Genomic DNA, 23,664 nt, shown 5'->3' on the forward strand with positions numbered 1-23,664 from the left:
TATCCTTTTCTAAAAAAATGACTAACACCAATTTTCTTGAATAGTTAAGTGTTATTATTCAACAGTTTAGCTTATTGAGAATAAAAAACAGCATAGAAGAGTCAAACAGTCTGGATTGAATCCTGGTTTCAGGACTCACTGAAAATGGGATCTTGGTCAGGTTACCAAACCTTTCCATGCCTCAGTTTCCTTCTCTGCAAAATAATAACAACAGTTCCTACCTATAGACTATTAAAGGCTTTAAAAGAGAAAACAAACAGAAAAGCTTAGAACAGTACTAGGCACACGTCATCACTGAGACAGCAAACATTAAGAGGAAAAGTTACCTGCATCAATTATTCTCATACTTCTATTGCATACCATAGGGTTGCCTGATCATGTATTAAAAGAACAAGCTAACATATACCCTTATTATGTGGACCTGTGATTTTCAAAGAGAGGATATGTTTTCTCTATAAGAGAGAACTCCTATATTTTACTTTCTCCTTATTTCTACCCCTCAGTATTTTTTTAAGTACAAATAATACCCAGGTGTTTCAAATTCCTTCTGCTTTCAATGGCTGTTTATTATAATAAAATTATATTATCGAAATTTTTAACCAAGACAGTCATATGTTAGCAAAAGAAATGATCATTCATGTTTACAGGTTTACCCCCCCACCCCCATGCAAATATCACAAAAGATACCTTTGGAAAGTAAGTCAGGAGAAATGATCCAGAATGCATCACAAAAAAGAAAAAAAAAAAGTTAACATAAAAGAAGTTACATAGAGAATAAAGTGAGAAACTACAGAAATTATTTAACTGTGGTCCTAGGGGAGAAGAGAAAAAATAGAGAAGAGAGATTATTCTAAAAGACAATGGCTAAGAACTTTTAGGTGTCAACAAATGACATTACAACCTCAAGAAACCTAATAAATTTTTTGCAAGGTAAATAAAAAGAAATTGACAAGTTGTACCATAGTCAAACTGCAGAAAATCAAAGAGAAAACCAAGACAGTCATATGTTAGCAAAAGAAATGATCATTCATGTTTACAGGTTTACCCCCCCACCCCCATGCAAATATCACAAAAGATACCTTTGGAAAGTAAGTCAGGAGAAATGATCCAGAATGCATCACAAAAAAGAAAAAAAAAAAGTTAACATAAAAGAAGTTACATAGAGAATAAAGTGAGAAACTACAGAAATTATTTAACTGTGGTCCTAGGGGAGAAGAGAAAAAATAGAGAAGAGAGATTATTCTAAAAGACAATGGCTAAGAACTTTTAGGTGTCAACAAATGACATTACAACCTCAAGAAACCTAATAAATTTTTTGCAAGGTAAATAAAAAGAAATTGACAAGTTGTACCATAGTCAAACTGCAGAAAATCAAAGAGAAAGAGAGAAATCTTAAAAACAACCAGAAAAAAAGAGATCTTCAATTAGAAAGTAGATTTAAATCCAACTGCATCAGTAACTCTGTAAAGGACTAAACACTCCATATACAACACCAATGTCATACTGTATCTTTCTAAAGCCACTTCTAAGTTACTTAAGAAATATGGAAAATAAAAGGAAACAAGAACCTCGAAAGTAAAACACACACATACACACACTAAATGAAGTGTACAAAACTATAATAAATAGCAATATAATACCTATCCAGAAAAGGAAGAAGTAAAATTTAGATAGCTTGAACAGAAAGAAAATAACAATCCCATCTAGGTGACAGTGGAAAAAAGGAAACTGATTAAAATATTAAGGACTCCTGAAAGACAGGAATTGTACACTATCACTGCAATATCTTAACTAGTCTCTTTATACTACCTTAAGCAGGAGAGTGACAAAGGTAAGGTAGAATTGAGTAAGATTAATATTACAGTTTTACACAATATACTGGAAGGGACACAGACAGTAGAAGCAACAAGACTAGTTGGGCATTAATCAACGTAAGAAAAGAGCCCAGTAATAGAGAAAAAGGGATGGATCTAGAAGTATTTCAAGAGAAAGACCTGTCTCCATCAGTTTTCCTTCTTTGAAAACTTTAAAGCCAAATAATACACTGTGATTCTTAAGAGAGCTATACTATTGTTATTTTCTACCACATATAACTATTCTGAATTAAAATGGCCCATTAGGTTGATTAATCAATATTGCAGTGCAATCAATAATTATATATTATGGGACCAGCAGTTAGCATAATGGCTATGTCGCTGGACTCCCACGTAGTCGACCGCGGTTCGCGTCCCGTACCTGGTGGCTTAAATTCACGCCGGGTGCGTGTGCATGCATGCCCAGGATCCCGAGAGGAGAATGGAGGAGAAGGGATTGCAGCATGGCCATCCCCCCTGGAGGTGGCAGGGGGGGGGGGTTCTTGCTTTCTGTCTCTCTGTCTCTGTTTGTCTGGCAAGCACATGCGCCCTGTAGCAAAAACCTCTGCAAAAAATAAATAAATAAATAAAACAATTATACATTATGACTTCTTCACTAGTAAAGGTACTATCACAAGACAAAAATCTGACAGTTTTTTCCTCATTGAATGCTAAAGTACATAATATAAAGTTCTCTGATAGAACTAAAATACCTTTTATTTTCAAAAGCTCTTTACTAAGATATCAACTATGTGGCAAACTTAAAACAACTCACCAATGCTGGGTGGGCTACCATAGTTAATTGGAGACTCAGGTGGTCTTCCACAATGCAATGCAGCCAGAGCAGATCCTTTCCACACAACATGCTTGCAGCCTATTAAACACACATATTTTTATACATAAAAAGATAAAATGCAAAAACATTGCCAAAACATTCAAACAAAATTGATTGTCTAAATCCTATTAAAATTTTTTCATACTTTTATTTGTGCGTAGCAAGGACTGTCTTCCAGCTCCTAATAAAGTTTGCACACCAGGAACGCTCTGAGGAATTTCTTGTTCAAGAAGAGGTCCTAGTCGATGACATATCTGCAGCAAGTGATCAGGTGCTAAATGTCTATAATATTTCACCTATTATGTAAAAGATGAATAAAGAAAAATGTGATGAATAAAAAATATATTATTTATGTTAAGTGAAACACTTTTAAAATTACATAATCTATTCTGGCTAGTTAACATTCATTTTATTTGGAGGGTGGGGAGTTCACATTTATTGTTAAACTACTTGATTCATAGAATAAAAGTTACCGGAGCTATCATTTAAACCACAAAGAAGGGAAAAAAATGCCAAAAATTAACATAATCTAATGTAGCAAATTATAAATACATGCTAGCCAATGGAAACACTAAAAAACATAGCATATAATCAAAAATGGTACATTTCACTTTGGCATTTTAATTTTGAAAAACTTCAAAGAACCAAAAAAAATCCAACTATTTCGAGCCTTTCTACCATAAAGAAAATCTCCCAAATAACTAATAAAATTAAATAGAATAGCTTATATTCTTATTACCCAATTTATAAACTTGAATACATCTATTTAAACTTTATAATTTATTTAACAAAAACCTCAGAGAGTAAAAGGCAAAATTCAAACTTTTAAACAAGTATCAACTTATAAAGTAAATCTACCTAACTATAAAGTCGGAGCATTTTTGGCACAACTTAAAACTATTGCTTAATTTGGGACCAGCAGTTGGCATAATGATTATGTCGGTGGACTCCGATGCAGTGGACCATGATTTGAGTCCTGGACCCAGTGGCTTAAACTCATACCAGGTGCATGTGCATGAGTGCTCAAGATCCTGAGAGGAGAACAGAAGAAAAGGGATTGTGATGTGGCCATCACCCCTGGGGGGTGATTTCTCACTTTCTGTCCCTCTGCCTCTCTCTGTTTTTCTGACAAACAGATGCACTCTATATATAGCAAAAACCTCTCAAAAAACAAAACAAAACAAAACAAAAAAAGCCACTATTGCTTAATTTATGCTATCATAAGCCATAACATACAATGTTATGATTTTTAATACCTAATGTCTTAGTAAGTAAATAAATTCAAGTAGTAATCTAAGCAAAATTAAAACAAAAAATATACTATTTTATCATTTTATATCTAGATATCAAGTTACAAAACAAATTTCCACTGTAGTAAGCAAATACTGTAACTTAACTATTCTCAAAGTCTGTCTTGGGACCTCTGGAGGTTACTTGGGAAAAAACTGAATAATACTAAGATGTCACCTTTTTTACTCTCATTTTCTTACAAGCGAACAATGATTCCAGAGGCCATATGACATGTCATGTCACAACAGACTGAATGCATACATGAGAATGTAACTGTCTTCTGTTAATGCCAGACTTTCAAACTGCACAAATACATAAAACAATGCCACTCTCCTCACAGATTTTAGAAAATGTCATTAGAATATCATGTAAATATATTAACATGAGATAAGTTTACTATATTATTTAATGTGTTTCTAAAATGTTAAATGTTAAGTTTCTAGTATGGTAAATGCCAGTAAATTATAACTCACATACACAAAGAAACCTCAATAACGTTTTTGGTGTAAAAAGGTTCTGAGATCAAGAAATTTAAGAATTGCTATACAAGTTCACCAAACAATAGCAATTTTTAAATAAATTCATTATGATAAAACTGACAGGGGGCTGGGGGGAGTGAGGAGTTAAATCATTTCATTCCACCTTGCAGCATCTGTTAAACCCTACCTGCAAGAGACCAAAAATGAAATTTCTAAAAGTTAGCAATACTCATTCTTCTAAACTGAAGCCAGTAAGAGGACTCTATCTTACTCTTTATCTTAATACACTCCTGTTGTGAAGATAACACAGAACCATATTGTTACAACTTGGTAAGACAATTTAAAACAGGCATATAGCATGTTGTCAATAAATCCTAAATGAACAAAAACTTCTGAAAAGGGGGATATAAATAGAGCATGCATAATACAAATGATACATACTACATCCCTGTGCTTTTTGGAGATTCAAAAAGCACACTGACTTTAATGCCTCAGAAATTCTGAGATAAATCTATTCCATTTTTAAACCATAATTTCTCAAACTTATTTAGTGCCTAGCTACAGAATCCCTTTCCCCTAATAATATCATACTCACTCAGAACAGACTTTAGGAAACACTAGTATGATTAATTAAATAAAACAGAAAAGCATTTAGAAAAAAGTATACCAAAATATGTTTTTAAACTACATTTATAGTTCTAACTACCCCAAAATAATTTACTTAAAAATAAAGTTTAAGTTTAGGTTCCCTTCTAGTTCTAAACTTGCTTATGCTAATTATTATGCAACTTCTTAATCAAAATTCCTTTTAAAAATTTTACCTTAACAAAATAAAGCCTATTAATTAAGTCTTGTGATGTCCTGTTTAATCATATTCTGACAAAATATATTTTCAGGTAGTGACCTGGAAATCTATACTGCCAAATATATCTTTTAATAAAATACTATGGGGTCAGTCCTGTAGCCTAGTTGTTAAGGGAACTGGATACCATATGGCCAACCACAGTCTGTGTTCAGACCAAAGCAGCTTGAAAACCATGCCAGGTACATATGTATACATTCCCAGGATTGCCACTGGATAGAGAAAGGACTGTGGTGTGATCACACTCCCTTCGTGGGGTACTTTCTCCCTCTTGAACTCTCTATCTCAAGGGCACCTGCCCTCTGGCAATTAAAAATAAACAAAAGGTAGGCCGACAAGGTGACGTGGTGGTTTAGGTGTTGGACTTTCACATGGCCGAACATGGGTCAAGTCCCAGGCCTGGTGGCTTGCTTTCTCACTTTCGCACTCTCAGTCTCTTTCTCTGTCCTTCCCTGGTGAGCATGCATGCCCTATAGTAAATTTTTAAAAAATAACAATAAATAAAATTGAGTAATTATTTTTTAAAATTAAAAGAAAATAGATGGTCAGCAGGTGGTGTGGTCGGTAAGGTGATTGGATTCCACATGGCTAACTATATGGTTCAAGTACTGGCTAGCAACTTAAAAAACACTATGGGCATGGGGCTGGCAAGTGGCATGGTGGTTAAGGGCGCTGGACTCGCACATGGCCGACCATGGTTCAAGTCTCAGACCTGGTGGTTTGCTTTCTCACTTCCTCTCTCTCTTTCTGATCAAACTGGAAAAATAACAATGATAATAAATAAAGTTAAATAAAATAATTCTTTAAAAAAAAAAACAAAACACTATGGGGAAACCAGAAGATGGCATAATGGTTATGGCACTGAACTCCTGCATGGCCAACCACAGTTTGAGCCCCTGACTCAGTGGCTTGAAACTCACACTGAGCATGTGTACGTGAGTGCCCCAAATCCCAAGAATGAAGAAAAGGCTGCCACATGGCCATCCCCCTTGGGAAGAGATTTCTCACTCTTTCTTTTTCTCTCTCTCTGGGTGTGCATAAATCCAATAGCAAAAATCTCTCTTAACAAATTAAAAAGAAAAGATAAAGAAAAACATTACGGGAACGTGTGAATGGCCAAAATCCCAAGAGAATGGAGAAGGGATTACAGAGTAATGGGGGTGATTTATCACTTTTTCTTTCTCTCTCCAGCAAGCACAGACATCCTATAGCAAAAACTAAATGTGTATACATACATACATATATGTATATAAATATGTGTGTATATATATAAATAAATAAAAATAAGTGAAATGGAACCAGCAGATGGCGAAATGATCGCATCAGATGGCGAAATGATCGCATCACTGGACTCCCATGTAGTACACCATGGTTCAAGTCCCAGACCGGGCAGCTTAAAACTCACGCTAGGCACGTGTGCATGAGTCCCCAAAATCCCAAGAGGAGAACGCAGAAGGGACTGCAGCCCTGGGGGGTAACTTCTCACTTCCAGTCTGTCTGTTTCTGTCTCTCTGGCAAGCGCATGTGCCCTATAGCAAAAATCTCTCTCTCAAAAAAAGTAAGTGGAATATTATGAATCTACTTTGTCAATGGCTATATCTTTCTTTGATGATTTATGATTATCAATTTTTCAAAATCAAGTTTCATTTGAAAATTAAGAGATACTTTTAGTTCTTAAACTCCTCATGACTTATCTGCAGGCAATCTTCTCTTTACCAACCCACCTCTATACCTCATTCTTCTTCCTGTCTCAGCCTATGCCTTCTACCTATTCATACCGCCTCTGCCCCATTTTCTGGACATCCTATCTTTGTGTTCCCAAGTATTATACACCTTCTCAAATGTTTCTTCATCCCCCTTACACTTTGCATTATTTATCAGATCATATTAATTGTTCTTAATATATCTTGATATCCAGACCTCACAGGGAATCTAATGGTAACTACAATCCTCTTTCCCAAAGAAACACACAGATAGGCTTACCATTATTTGCTGTGTTTGGATTGCTCCTAAGACCCCCTGCACTATAATAAAATACCAGCTTTACTTGTCTGTGTACTGTGTTAAGACATGGGATTAGACCTTGTTTACTTCTATCTACCTGGTACCTAATACACTACTTAAAGTTAAGCACTTAATAAATTGATAAAAAAATAAACACATGAGAATATGCAGAAACTACCCACTTCCCTCACTCCCAAAAAACTCAAAACATTTTGCTAACACTAGTACAAGAACATAAAAATAGATGCAGTCAAAATATTCTAAATTTTATTTATATGGTATTATCCTTTATTCTGATGATTTTTAAAACACATTTTAAAAACACAGAACAGGGACCAGCAGATGACAGAATGGTTATGCCGCTGGACTCTCACATAGTCGACCACGGTTTGAGTCCCAATTCAGCGGCTTGAAACTCATGAGGGGCTTATGTGTACACACATCCCCAAAAATCCAGAGAAGGGAATGGAAGAGAAGGGATTTGCAGCGTGACAATCTCCCTTGGAGGGTGATTTCTCACTTTCAGTCTGTCTCTCTTTAAAAAAAAAAAAAAAGGACACAGAACAAGTATTCAAAAAATTTCAGACAAATAGATAAAAAGCACAGGTACACTGTATGCTTTGGCATCAGGGAATACATCTCACACAATGCCTACCAGTTTGTTTACTCTTAGCAGTCCCTGAGATACCACCATAAAAGGTCTCTCTGGAAAGAGCGACTGAAACATATTACCAAATAATGCTCCACATTATGCTCTCTTTCCCAAGAGAAAAACTCCTCAGAGCTCTCTTCCCCACTCCTCATTTTCTTAACAGATGACCTAGCCTACTTTATATCGGGGTAGGAAGGAGATGAAGCTGTCTCATCATCACATCTATTGATATAAATCTACTTACAAATCTGTACCTATTGTCTCTTATTAGCATAACTGTCCCTGTTAATATCTAAGACTCAATCTGTTCCATTATTCTTTGAATCCTAATTTGTCCAAATTCACAGGCATCATACACTATAAATTAGTCTTCACATTCCTGTGTGTGCACTAACTCCCCTTCCATTAGCTCATTATGACAGCTATATCTACATTTAAATATACTCAACTTGCTTCCTCCTCAGAAAAAAATTAAAATCCAGGGCCACCAAGTAGTATGGTGGTTGGAGCACTGGACTCCCACATGGCCTACAGCAGTTCAAGTCCCGGACCTGATGGCTTCTTTTCTCACCTTCCCTCTCTCTCTCTGGTCAAATTTAAAAATAATAACAAATTAAATTAAATAAATAATTCTTCTGAAAAAGAAAAAGAAAATCTTGCCTGACTTCTATATTCCTCCCTCTTTACCCAAATCTCCCATACCACTTTCCCTGTTTCTCCCTTTTCAGAAATTTCTAAATTTTTTTAAAATTTAATATATGTGTGTATAAGACAGATAAAGAAAAAGCATCCTTAAAAGGATCTTGCAGTACAATTCAATCCTCCCTTAACCTTTTCCAGGCAGCCAGGATGATGGGCACATACTTGTATTCCCAATATGCACAGCTTTATCTGAGAAGTAAATCCCTCTCTCATACTGCTTCTAGCACTGCAGAGAATTGCACTTTGGCTGTTCTACCTACCATAACTAAGCTCAGAAATGTGTCTTTTAGAGAAAGGCCCATTGTCAGTCTCACTTTCTCTCCCATTCTCTCTTTAATGTCTTGGTAATCTTTAACCCTAATGCACATTTCTTTCATTTCAAACCATCTTTTCTTAACTTCAGTTATATTTCCCAACTTTCTCCCTACCTCTCTAACCATTCCTTATCCTTCTTTATCAGCTTATCCTCTTCTACTCAGCCATTAAGTGGTAAAATTTCTTCCAGCACTGAATTGAAGATGTCCTGAGCCTCTTCTCACTATAAATTCTTCTCCTTGAATTCTTAAGCTGGTGATTCCCATGTTTATATCCATAGTGTGGACATATATATATCAATCTTTTAAAGTCAAATCTCTTTAGATTCCAAAGCCTCCTACATGCAATGTATGAAAATAAACACATAGATTCACATGGCAACACTCCCCACAAAAATTATTCCCTATCCTGCTAAATGTCAACGCCATATAATCTAACATTAAAGACTTGGGAACCAGCAGTTAGCATAATGGCTATGTCGCTGGACTCCCACGTAGTCAACTGCGGTTCGCATCCTGGACCCGGTGGATTAAAATTCACGCTGGGCGTGTGTGCATACGTGCCCAAGATCCCAAGAGGAGAATGGAGGAGAAGGGATTATGGCGTGACCATGCCCCCTGGGGGGTGATTTCTCGCTTTCTGTCTCTGTGTCTCTCTCTGTCTGGCGAGCGCACGCACCCTATAGTGGAAAAAAATAAAAGCTATCAAAAATAAAAAAAGACTTGCAACCAAGGAGTCACATTTTTTATACCGCCCCATTCCTCCCTCCCATCCCATTTTGGAGATATCCAGGCAGTCGCCAAGCCCAAATAATTTTCCCCTCCTATCCTTAAATCCACCTACCTATATCTCTGTAATTACAACTAACATTCAAACTATCTTTGCAATAAACTTTTATCTTTCCCATATCCACTCATGTTTTCCACCTCATTAAGATCTGTTATTATTACAATTAGAAAGTTCTTTCCAAAACCTATCTGATCAAGTCACCCAAATAAAAATGCTTCAGGTTTCCTTACTCTTTGGATAAAGATCCAAACCCTTAGCATGGTCTACAAAGTCCTGAAATTCAAGGATGGTTACTTCATATTTATCTAGCTTCATGTGACATATCCCTAACACCTGCCCCTTCCCGTATCTTACTTTTCACATTTCACACACACTAATCTTTCGGGTTCCTTAAAATTTACACTTTCTCTCCAGTCAGGCATTTCCCATGTTGTGCATTTCCCCACACTCTTCTATGTGCTGCAGATCTTCCCTCAATATTACTTCCTATGTTTTCCTTTACTCAGTCTAAGCATATTCCCTTGGTTGCACAGTTTGTGACTTTTTGTTTCTAATTCATGCATCATTTTGTGATCATACATTTAAGTGTTAATGATTTAATACTTTTCATCCCTCTTTTTCCATAAACTACAAAAGGAGCTATTTATCTTTTTGCTTGTATCTCTCTCTCACACAGTAAACATTAAATATCTAAAAACAAAGCAGAACTATTTTTTACTGCCTTTTTCTAAACATTTTTCACAAATATATTAATCATATTCATATTCTTCATAAATAGTAATCCTTGTCACTATGGTCATTATTTGAAATGTAAAACAAAAACAAATTTAACAAATTAAGATAACTAAGTCATACATGATTTTTAATTTCCAACTTAAGGTTTTTAACATAAGTAACACTTACTGTACTAGTAAATAATTAAAAGGATCATTTTAGAGGCCAGTAGGTGGTGTGGTGTTTAAGGGTGCTAGACTCCCATGTGGGTGACTGTGGTTTGAGTCTCAGACCTGGTGGCTTGCTTTCTTTCTCTCTCTCCCTTCCTTCTCTGGTCAAACAAACAAATAAATAAAGTTAAATAAACAAATTCTTAAAAAGGATCATTTTAAATGACAGTGTAATAAAATCCCTTATTCATAAGTCTATATTTGGATTCTCAGTATCTGTTATATGGTATTATTGGGGGTAAAAAACTCAATTCCCTTCATTTCTAATATCCTTATTACTTTCTGTTACATCCTTGCTTTCAAACTTCAAGATAATCAACATATAAAAAGTATGATCAGAAACCAGCAGTTGGCATAATGGCTATATTCCCATGTAGTCAACCGCAGTTCGAGTCCCAGACCCGGTGGCTTAAACTCAGGCCAGGCATGTGCATGTGTGCTCAAGATCCCAAGAGAATGGAGAAGGGAATGCAGCATGGCCATCCCCCCTGGAGGGTGATTTCTTACTTTCTGTCTCTCTCTTTCTGGAGAGCGCATGCACCCTATAGCAAAAACCTCTCCAAAAAATAAAAAAAGTATGATCAAATTATAAAACTAAATGTGATAAATACTAATAGCACTAACACAGTTACCACATATTGGCTACACACTAAATGCCAGGTCTTGTGGTAAATGCAGTAAGTTTTACACATAAAAACTCAATTATTTTAACAACTCAAAGAGATAGATAATATTATCCCCATTCCACAAAGAAGTTATGAAACAAAAAGATATAGCAGCCTTCTCAAAATTACACAGAATATTTGGATGAGAAGGATGGGATTTAAATCAAGGAAGTCTAACTCCTACTGCCTCACAAATTACCTACCTATTGCTTCAAACACATATCAATGTGCAAGATAGAAGCAAGTTATAAAATACTGTAAATTGTTTTCAATACAGACATTAAAACTGAGCCAGAAAAAGAGAAATAATTCATAGTTCACTTTCACTGCTATTCACATAAGCATAAATTCCTATAGGTAAAATGGAACATTTTAAATCTAAGGATAGATTTTAAAGGTAAAACTACAACACAGCAACAATCCTGAATACCCTCTCCCAAAACGGCTACAGGAAATCAGTGTGATCAACACTATTTTTCTCAGTATTTTCAAGATTACATTTCAAAACTCTTAATTTAATATTAGAAAGTAGAGGGGCCAGGAGATGGCGCAGTCGTTACTTTGCTGGAGTCCAACATGGCCAACCACAGTTGGAGTCCCAGACCTAGTAGCCTGAAAAATCACACTGGGCACATGTGCACGTGCGCCCAAGATCCCAGGAGGAGAATGAACAGAAAAGGAATTGAGGCACGGACATCATCCCTAGGGGTTGGGGGTGGGGTAATTTCTCACTTTCCCTCTCACTGTCTCTGCCTCTCTCTCTCTCCCTGGCAAGCGTTGAAACCCTATGGCAAAAACCTCTAAAACAAAAATTAATAAAGAGAATTAGAAAATATAATCAGATTAAACTAAAAGGTTAATAACACAAGATTTATAATTATAAAAATAAATCTCTTCAAATGTGTATTTATTAGTGTTCAGCGTTTTTTAATCTATGCCTCTTTTGATGAACAAACCATATTTTATCTCTTCCACTAAAATGTATGAGCCCACTTTATGGATGTAAATCTTGCTGCCACCTACCTTGGAGTCACTCTTTTACTTAACTAGTCCAGGAGGCTAATTAGAGCTTTTTCTTTTTTGGGGGGGAGGGTAGAGATTTTTGCTATGGGGTAATGGGGCATATGCACTCTCCAGAGAGACAGAGAAATGGAGGGAGAAAGAGAGTGAGAAATGATCCCCCAGAGGAGACGGCCATGCCGCAATCCCCTTCTCCATTCTCATTTCAGGGTTTTGGGAATGCACACACACATGTACGCATGCACACACGCACGCACGCACACACACACGCTCACTCAGCTTTGAGTTTCGAGCCACTGAGTCTGGTACTCGAACTGCAGTTGGCCATGTGGGAGTCTAGCACCTTAAACACTGTACCTCCTGCTGGCCCCTACCTAGAGTTTTCTTTCAAATTTCTCATATCACTGCACCCATTCTCAATTGAGAATTATGTTAACTATAATCTCTGATTAACTATCCATAATTAATGTTTAGAATCTGAACTAAACAAAAGTATCCATTGTGTAAAATATATCATCTAAAGTAAAAGTTAGCAAACATTTTCTTTAAATCAGCAAATATTTTAGATATTTAAGCTATCTTCACTGCATTTTTGTTTTAAACAACTCTCTAAAAAATCTAACCATTCTCACATTGGAGTCTTACAAAAACAAGTCACCTGCATGATTTACCCACAGCAGCCATAGTTTACTAACCCCTGATCTAAAAAATGACCTATGGTTCTATTCAACAATAGGAACAATAGATTTCTGTGAAACAGAGGTAAGTGCTCATTCAGTCCATCTTGGCCCAAATTATAAACCTTTCTCAGAGTATATGTAAAATATTTCTATAATTATCAATTGCGATTTGAATAATAGGATCATCTTCTGAGAACGTGAACTCAGGAAGGAAAGAGGAAAGAAACTGAGCTTTTTGAGTGATTTACTAAACCAATCTGTTTCATAGTATGCTACTTCAGATAAACAGCTAACCTTTCCAGCCAACAAAAAATTTTTCTTTTTTTTGGGAGAGGTTTTCGCTATAGGGCGCGTGCGCTCGCCAGACAGAGAGAGAGAGACAGAGAGACAGAAAGTGAGAAATCACCCCCCCAAGGGAGATGGTCACGCTGCAATCCCTTCTCCTCCATTCTCCTCTCGGGATCTTGGGCACGCACGCACACGCGCCCGAGCCAACAAAATTTTGTGAGTATCAGTTCAGTGGAAGGTGTTATCAGTTGGAAGAGAACAGAAAGAATCTAGAAACCACTGCATTCCACCAGATACACTGTCCACAGAACTCGACCTGGGTGGGGCCTGCCCGTGGCATGGTGGTTAAGGCAGCTGGATTCTATATGGCCAACTGTATGCTTTGAGTACTGGATCCAGTAGCTTGAGAAAAATGTTGGACATGTACATGCACACCCAGAATCTCCAAAAAAGAACTTCTCTACTCAATTTGTTTTCAAACAAACAAACAAAAAAGCAGTAGTTTAGAAAAAGATCTCAAGTCAAAACAGCCTGGTTTTACACTTGCTAACTAGGTACAGGGAAGATTTACTTTCTAAACCTAAACCCTAATAAACTCATCTGCATGATTAGGACTACAACAGTAACCAGCTTAGGACTTAGTCATAGAGTACTGCATTATTTAAACTGTATGAATTTCTTAGTACTTCGTCTGACATAGAGTTACCTGTTACTTTAAATATACTACATATTGACCCTTCATCTTGAAAAAAACTCTTCTGGACCTAAACAGGGCAAACTATCTGGATATCTTTCTAATGACCTTTTCAAAGTGAGGTTAAATCAATACATTCATTCTGATTACTTGATTTGTCTGTAGAGACCCAGAAATGCCATTCTTTCCTCTAGATTGCAGTTAAGTCCTTATGAAAATAAGATACACCTAATGTCTGGCAACAGTATGACCTGTCTTAGCTAGGCTATTCATGTCATTCTTCTATCTTGAACATCTAATTAGTTATAAAACTAGTTTTTTATATCTTCTCACAACTATTTTCTCAGATCTAAAAGACAAGTTATTTCTGCCTCTGTTGTAGTTTTGAATTCTAAAAGGCCAGCTTAAATGCTTATGACTAACATATAAACAAAGTTACAAAAAAATCCATATTTGCTATTTATTCTGCAAGACCAATTATTAAAATTCCAACCCCTAAATTTCTCAAAACTTCCAAACTTATAAATCTGTTACTATTACAACAAAGTGTGGGTTACAGTATATTTATAACCTTTAAAGCAAATATACATTTTCTGACCATTTTTGTAATAACTTTACCATAGAAAAATAAAGAACACTAACTGTATGCCAAGTGTTCTCAAAATTCATCTAATTTTCATAAGCAAACAAGTGTAAGTATTTTCCCTATTAGAAGAAAACTGAAGTTCGAAGGTAACATAGTTAGTCCATAGCAATAAAATCAATAGAAAACTGTCAAAATTAATCTTGGTGGTTGATTTATTCTTATGTAACTATGAATAAAAAGCTTAAAAGTTTGTTTCATATTCAAAACTTCGTCAACCACTAAGAAGTTGTTTAGAAAATAATAATTCAGGGGGCCAGCAGGAGGCATGGTATTCAAAGGTGCTGGATTCCCACATGGCCGACTGCAGTTCAAGTCTGGGACCTAGTGGTTTGCTTTTTCCCTTTCTCTCTCACTCTGTGTCAAATTTCAAGAAATAACAATAACAAATGGAATTAAATAAATAAGGAATTCTTTTTTTTAAAAAAGGAACATTATAAAAAAGGAAAATAGTAAGTCAGTATGCATTATCAATAGAAATTGGCAGTTTAAAGAAAATGCAATACTTTTCTTCCAAATTTTATTCATAACGATCTGATTTTATTTTGCTAAAAACAAAACAGTATTGCTTCATTCAGAACTAAGCTTACATACACCAAAGAAGGGGTGCCCTAAGAAATTAATTTAAAACACAAAGACAAAATTTAACTTCTTAAAACACTTCACAATATGAGTTTTGTTTTTAATACTGCCATATCTGCTAAGCAGAATTGAGCAATAAGAACTCCTCTTTAAAATAATACTCAGTGAAATTTATCACTCAAATCTATTTATCTGCTGGAAAAGTTACTATCTACTAATTTACAGATGGAAAATCTTTATTTAGTCTTAGAATGTCAATGTAAATAACCTTAAGAAAACAACCAGTTTCATTTTCCATAATGTTTCAGTTTCAAACAGTACTCAAAATAACTGATCCTTCATATAACATGATGGCTAAGTTGTTTCAGACAATGCATGTTTCAAAAGTTGCTTAGAAATTAGTATTTCCATAGTCAACAACTAAGCTGTAATCAGGAGCACAACTAAAGGCTAATCTTTCTTCCATTAATATTACAACGTGCCACTATAACTACAGACCAGCTGGAGCCCAGAATATACGGGTTCTTTCGTGTGCTTTCTCTGCAATATGCTGCCATCATCTGGACTGGCATGAATAACCTAGGGTTTATACTACTAATCTCATTCTTTTTTAATTTAGCTTTCACTTAAGCAGAAACTACACCAGAATATGTTACTACCTCAATTTCCCAAGTTTCCAAAATTTCTTACCCCACTGTCCTTTTATCAATGATGCCCAGAACCAAATAAAGCTATGTATATGTGTACGTGTACGTGTAGGGCAAATAACTAAAGGAAAACTTGCTTCACAATTGATGACTACGTTCTCTGTAGTGAAAAAGTCTCTCTCTCTCTCTCTCTTACACACACACACCACTGTTCAGTATCATAATTGTTTATTTTTACAGCATCCTACATTACCAAATTCCATTTAGGAAGGTATTATTTTCCCTATTTTGTTATAAAACATAGTCTATATTCCATAGGCTTAATAACATTTTAAAATTAATTTCAAAGTAAGTAATTTCTCCTTTTAAAAGTCTATTTATTTAATTGGGGGAATGCCCTCAACAAGCTGTAATATACCCACCAGCAAGTCTGCTAGCATCATGGGTATATAAGGGCACATCCAGGATGGTCAGTTCAATCTAGGATCCAAATCCTAGCCCTCAAAATGGCTCAAGAATCACAGAGTAGTGATAGCGTGCCACCATGGCTGGTCCCAATGTAATTAATCAATTTCCACAAATTACTCATAATTTCACCAATGTAGCTTCAGACAAAAGAAACTGAAAATCTTCAAATATTTAAAATCTAGTTTTAAAATTTTAAGTTCAATTCCTATTACATAACAGCTTTTATCATTTATAGATACAATTAGAAAAGTCACTGGGACCAGCAGTTAGTGTGATGGCTATGTCGCTGAACTCCCATGTAGTCAACCGCACGCAAGCCCTATAGCAAAAACCTCTTCAAAAAAAATAAAGAAACTTATACATCCTAAAATAATCAGCTATCAAAAATGTTTTCCTGATTTATTCATTATGTCTTACTTTCTTGAAGTCAGCTAAAAGTACATAATAGGAAGTTACTTTAAATGGATATGCTCAGTGATCTCTGTTTACTAAAGGCCACTTGGTGTTACCACTTGGTATTTTTCTACAAATAAATTCTGAAATTTTTATAAGGAAACTACTAGTAAGAATGAAATTAACATGTTTAGATGTTTGGATAATTACTTGTCAAGAAGTTTTACAGGACAGCATATTATTTGTTACAATTCTGTATTTGACATGGTAGACAAACACTAAATTAGGAAAATGGAAGAATGGCTACAAGTAGGTGAGAAGAGGTTACAGATTAAAAAAATAAAAAATTCTAGATGGATGAAAAAATGATGACAGTAATTATTTGACCTAAAGCAAATTTAAGAATTAAGGTTTGGGAATTAACTTTTTAAAAAATTTAATTCTGTTTAAAACATAGATATCTTTAAACAGATTGAGAAAAGAACAGACAAAACATTTCTGTGGCAATTCCCAAAGAGAATACCAACTATTGTGATGGTTTATGTTTCACAAATCTCTGGAAGGAATCTGATAAAACAGGAAGCTCCCATCACATGATTTCTTAAAAAGAATTATTTTCTTTAATGTTATTTATTTATTTTTATTTTTATCTGACCAGAAAGAGAGAGAGAAAGTGAGGGAAAGAAAGAAAGTAACCCACCAGGTCGGGGACTCAAACTGTGGTCAGCTATGTGGGAGTCCAGTGCCCTTACTGATCTCGCCACCTGCCGGCCCCTCCACATTTCTAAAATGCCATCTGATCATTACCAAAAGAAAAGTTTTATATAAATTCTAATTAATTCAGGATATTTCAACCAAACATTTCTTAATGTTCATTGTTAAACAAGAAAAGATACAGAATCAGCAGCAAAATTTTTCCAGAGGTCTATCCACGTGCCTTAAAAATTAATTATTTTTGGTATTTACTAACTTTTTCCTTAGGCTTATTATTTTATCCTTAAGTCTATAAAGTAATTATACTAATAGTACATTCTGGAACTGTAAAGTGGCCTTTTTATACTGTAGCTGCTATGTTCACAAAGTTACACATACTTATTTCTGAAATAATAACATTTTCAGAGGGGCCAGCAGGTGGCATGGTGGTCAAAGGCGCTGAATTCCCACAGGGCAGACAGTGATACAGGTCCCAGACCTACCAGCTTGCTTTCCCTTTCTCTCTCTCTGGTCAAATTAAAAAAAAAATAAAAAATAATAATAATAATAATAATAACAAAAATGGAATTAAATAAATTCTTTTAATAAAATGTTCTCATAGAAAACGTTAATATATTATAAAACTATAACTGGATCATTTACTACCACTACTAAGTACTGATAAAGGCAATTCCTCAGACCTTATATAGTGCTTGATTTATCCCAGTCAGTATGTATAGAATCTTTACAAAGTAGAAGCTATAATTGGCCCATTTTACGAAAGGGAAAAAACAGACTCCCTCGGTAATATTCTGCCTCACAACACTCCTATAAAACACACTAGGGGGCCGGCAGGTGGCATGGTGGTAAAGGGCATTGGACTCCCACATGGCTGACTGTGGTTCGAATCCCATTCTGGCGGTTTGCTTTATTATTCTTACTCTCACTCTCACTCACTCTCTCTCTCTGTTCCTCTCTGGTCAAATTAAAATAAATAAAGTTAAGTAAAATAATTATTTTTAAAAAACACCACCACTATGTGGTTGGAAAGGAGAAAATCCAACTCTCCCTTTATGTTCATGCCACTGCACAATTATTAAAAATGTAACAGGTATTTATGTCATATAAAAATTTCTGTAAATGCCTCAATTCTTTAAAGAATTACTTATTTTTACTTTATTATTATTTTTAAAATTGCTATAGAGCACATGCAATAGGACACAGAGACCAAGAGAAAGAAAAAGAAAGCAAGCTGCCATGTTTGGAACTCGAACCACAGTCAATCATGTGGGAGTCCAGCGCCTTAACCACCACACCTGCCAGTCCCCCAAATGCCTCCATTTAAAAAAAAAAAAAAATAGTACTAAGTACCAATAGAATAACTTTATGTTAAGGATTAACATTTTTCCCCTTACTCCCTCACTATTCCCTTCACAACTAATACGTTTTATTCATCACTGTAATGATTATAAGATATTAAGACCCTCTTTCAGTGACTATAAAGTACATTTTACTATTTCATGGATACTTTAGTTTAAAAAAAAAAAGGGAATGGTATCAGTACTACATGTTACCTTCATTATATGCCACCACCCCCCCCCAAGTATACTGGTCAAATCTTAAACCACATTATCTTTACGGTAGAAGGAGAATCCCTCATTCAAAAACATTTTGCACTTAACTATTTTTTCCCCCTATACTTTGTCACCTAGATTTTATACTTTAACTTTCACATTAATCAGCATACTCTAAATGTGTACTAAGACATGATATATACTTAAGTAAATCCTATTCACAGTTTTACTCACCTCTGAATTTTAGACCAGTAATTTATGAAAACTAGTATTTGAACTATAGTGGAAACCATAGTAATTACAGAGAAACAACTAAGTATGCTACAATGTGGTTAATGTCTCAAAAATCTTCACCTTTGTAAGAAGAAATTATATTAAGACTAAAGAATGGCATTATAAAAGCATTTATACTACTTTCTAATCTGTGTAACTTTTCTACATTTACTTTTCTGTGTTTTGGAAAATTAAACTCCAAAAGTGAAATAAAGTTAAGCACTTAAAGACAATATATTTCTATTCGTAGTTCAAAATCACAGATTTTCAGATCAGAAAAATTTCAACCCACTCATTTTTCAAATGAGATATCTGGGGCAAAGAGAAATTCCATGACTTGTCCAAGATTACCTGCAGGTCTAAATCAGCAATGACTTAGATCACAAACCACATCTCCTGACCCCCAATCTCCTTTCACTTACAAAAAATTTCTAATAAAGTTAAATTATTTCAAAAAACAAATGTCACTATTAAAAAAAAAAAATCACAACATTTTACAGATTATCAAAACATAAACCCGGTTGGGGGATGGGGACAAGAACAAAAACAAAAACCTTGTAAAGAAAAATAAAATCAGGAGTCCCAAATCTAGTAAAAGTGTTTTAAAATTTTGCCTCAAGATCTTATAAATATGCAATCATCACTACGGTGACAACCAGAAAGCAAACTTAACCAACCAGTTCCAACAATCGGACTAAGAAATAAACAAATGATAAAACCTTCCATTTGTCCAAAAAGAGTTAGGTTTTTTCCTTATACTAGAAAAAGTTTACTTATGTTTATCCTACCCCCAAAAACAAGAGTTCTGATAAAAGAATTATCATATTGTAAAATACAATCTAATTTAATGTCTACTCTACAGCCAAAACCATTTTTACTTCCTATTAAATTCTTTTTACTTTGTTAGCAATGTTTCAAATCAGGACTGGACAGTACAGAGTAATAAAACAAGATGCCATGTGATGTTGATCTACATGGGAAGATTCCAGGTTTGAGTCCAGAGAACTTCCTATTCACTCCAAGTTCACACATGCCCACAATCAGGGACTGGCTGAAGATGGATCAAAGGATCAAAACTCCGTTGGGAGTAGACATGTACACATGCTCTTTTCTCTCTCTCATAATAAATAGATTTAAGTTTTTTTCAAATTTTCAGACAGATGTAATAATCACAGTCATGTTTTATAATACCCAAGACAGAAATAACCCTCAGATTATAAGCATTTCCTTTTTCAGTCACACTTAAAATCAATGCATCAACTTTATTTTTAATTACCTGTAAAGTTTAAAAACTGCTAGTAAAACTTCTCTTCTTATGATCAAAATTCAATCACTGTGATTATACTTACAGGCTGACCAATGTGTATTTTCAAATTCACAAGCACAGATTATTACATACCATCTTAAATAGTTACTCTTTGAGGTTTTCTAGAAATTTCAATATGACCTATGAATTCTCCATTTAAAATACTGTTAAGGTAACCAGTTAATAGCACAAATCATTTTCAGGTACAATCATACATTACTTGAAAATACCAAAAGGTCAACTTACCAAATAACCTTCAAACCAATGTTAAATAAATTCAATTGGATGCAGAAGGTAAAAGTTTTTAGTCCTAAGAATTAAGAGAAAGTAGGGTACAACTGATATTGTATGTGCTCATCAAGATTTATTAAACAAAAATAATGTCTCCAAAGCCTGGTACTCCAAAGTGTTTCTGGAGTGCTCATTTAAAAGTCAAATGAAGTTAACCAACACACTTAGATATACAGTTTGATAGATATGAAAGTGCCTCAAACTGTGCCTTGCATCCAGTAGCTACAGAGCAAGCAATATGCTGATTGAATTAAAAAAAGAGAAAAAGAGACACAGAACTCCATAATAAGAATTCCTAATGATCCTCAGGAGTATTGCAAGTATGACCTAGTAAGGTGAAAACTCTTCAAGCCAAAAAAAAAAAAAACCCTTCACTCCTATTTAAAAAAAGATGACTTTTAACAACACACTGATAAAGACAATGCCTATTTTATTTAAATATGAGAAACAGAAGCACATAAATTCATTTTATTAATATTTGAGAGATGAAAACTCCCTTCTCCCTTCCCTCCCAAATTAAATCAAAATCAAAATTGGTAACCCTACTGTTACTGCAGGAACCAAAATGACACTGGTACAAGGACTAGACATTGCCATGATGTGGTCAAACACAATAGACACTTCATTTAAAGACCATAAATATAATATTCCCCAAATTCTCCAAGTTAAGAATGAAGCAATCCTCAGTGACTTGGGTTTTGTGGTGTTTAAAAAGAGACAAAAAGATAAATTTTAAAGGAGATGCAAGGATGAACTCTGTAAAACCCGCCCCATCTTAAAAAGAGAAATAAACCTTCGGATACTTTTTTTTTCATTTAACAAGACAAACATGGACATCCACTGAAGATTTCTGTCAAATATGTATAAATCTAAAAATTAATTTCAAGCATAATCGTTAGGAAACCTTGGAAACTACTTCAAATTCCTTTTACTTTAGTCAGGTAGTGAATGAAACTAACCTAAATCACTACTTGAAAACTAATAAACTTGAGAAATCAAATACATTGCTAAGATTCCATTAGCTTTAGTAAACCGAAGTACCTTAGCTTAATTTCAATAGCTATGAACAATCATCAACAACTTGCATTAAATCATAAGAGCTAGGATATGTACTATATCCAAAATGAAACAAAGTCATGGAAATCATGCCAGGTCTTCACCACACAGATGACATCCATTCTAAGTAAGATGAAATTTCCTAAACACTGCAGAAACCCTGATGAAGTATCATAACCATCTCAAAAGTTACAGATAACTCTCAAAATCAATGATTACATAAATTTCAAAAGCCTGGTGTGTACCAACATGACTGCTTTAACTGCTCAACACACATTATCATTAGAACACCTAAATCAGTTTAGGAGGAGAAAATGCTATGGAAAATATAACTCCTTTAAAGTAAACTTCCAAGTACTTTACTTTTCCAATTCACAATACTGAAGTGAAAGGTCTACTTTCAGAAAACAATCATTAAAAATTACTAAAATATTACTAAAATACTTTGAAAACCCTCAAAATTAAGTAACAAGTATTCTCAAGCTTTTAAACACAAAGATCCCAATATAAACAGAAAAACTTCCATCCCACAGTAAACATATGGATAAAAATCTTTAATACCCTCTAATAATCGTTTTTAATTTACCAAGGGCATACCATGAGAATGAGCAAAATTAGACCAAAAAAAAAAAAAAAAGTGTTAAACCTCTGGCTTTAAGATGTTACAGGATTTACAATTTGGAAAATATAACTCCTTTAAAGTAAACTTCCAAGTACTTTACTTTTCCAATTCACAATACTGAAGTGAAAGGTCTACTTTCAGAAAACAATCATTAAAAATTACTAAAATATTACTAAAATACTTTGAAAACCCTCAAAATTAAGTAACAAGTATTCTCAAGCTTTTAAACACAAAGATCCCAATATAAACAGAAAAACTTCCATCCCACAGTAAACATATGGATAAAAATCTTTAATACCCTCTAATAATCGTTTTTAATTTACCAAGGGCATACCATGAGAATGAGCAAAATTAGACCAAAAAAAAAAAAAAAAAGTGTTAAACCTCTGGCTTTAAGATGTTACAGGATTTACAATTCTGCACATGTATGTTTTCGTAAATGCAAGACGTGCCGCTGGCCAAGGATCACCACGCAACTGAGCCACCCTTCCACAAAACCCTGAACTCAGAATTTAAGGAGAGCAAAATAAACGGGAGGGGGGCAGATAACGTCTAGCTACGGTTCCGCTGCGGCTGAATAGCCTGCTTGTGAAATGCTAATGCCACTCCAGAGCAGTTAGTCACCAGCTATTGTGTAGGGCAGGAGAAAGCCTTGCACTGCACAACACTCATGACGTATCTTTATTTCTAGCACATTAACAAAATATCACAAATAAATTGTCCGCAGCCCCTACGGCCCCGGGGTGCGGGTCCCCCAGGCCACTGCCCCGCGGAGTCCCCGCACCGGCCTCCCAACCCTCCCGGTGGCCTTTGGAGCTTTCACGTTCTGGGGCCAAGTTTTTGTCTCTGTAAAAAATTGCGGGAAATTCAATTTTTATTCGACTCAGGGAAAAGTTTCTTTGCTCTGCGACGTGAATGTCTCACCAGATTCTGGTAGGTCCTGGGATGCTCCTTCCCGGTCCAGTCGGTGCGCCGGGGCAGCAGCTGCGGGGAGAGGACGCCCGTGAGCCCGGCCCCCAGCCCCGGCCCGCCCGCTCCCCTCCC

General features: G+C 35.1%; 1 protein-coding gene across 2 annotated transcripts in view; it reads right to left on the reverse strand.

The window, feature by feature from the left end:
- PHIP (PHIP subunit of CUL4-Ring ligase complex) overlaps window positions 1-23,604 on the reverse strand; it is a gene marked incomplete at its 5' end in the record, with an annotated part of 157,081 nt that extends 133,477 nt beyond the window's left edge. For both annotated transcript variants that reach the window (XM_014585861.2, XM_014585862.2), the window contains 3 exon segments: window positions 2,629-2,727; window positions 2,834-2,984; window positions 23,545-23,604. In XM_014585861.2, coding sequence (XP_014441347.1) covers window positions 2,629-2,727; window positions 2,834-2,984; window positions 23,545-23,604 — 310 coding nt within the window.
- Window positions 23,605-23,664: the final 60 nt, after the last annotated feature.

Source organism: Tupaia chinensis, unplaced genomic scaffold (assembly GCF_000334495.1).
Source record: "Tupaia chinensis unplaced genomic scaffold, TupChi_1.0 Scaffold000097_1, whole genome shotgun sequence".
Taxonomy (NCBI): Eukaryota; Metazoa; Chordata; class Mammalia; order Scandentia; family Tupaiidae; genus Tupaia; species Tupaia belangeri.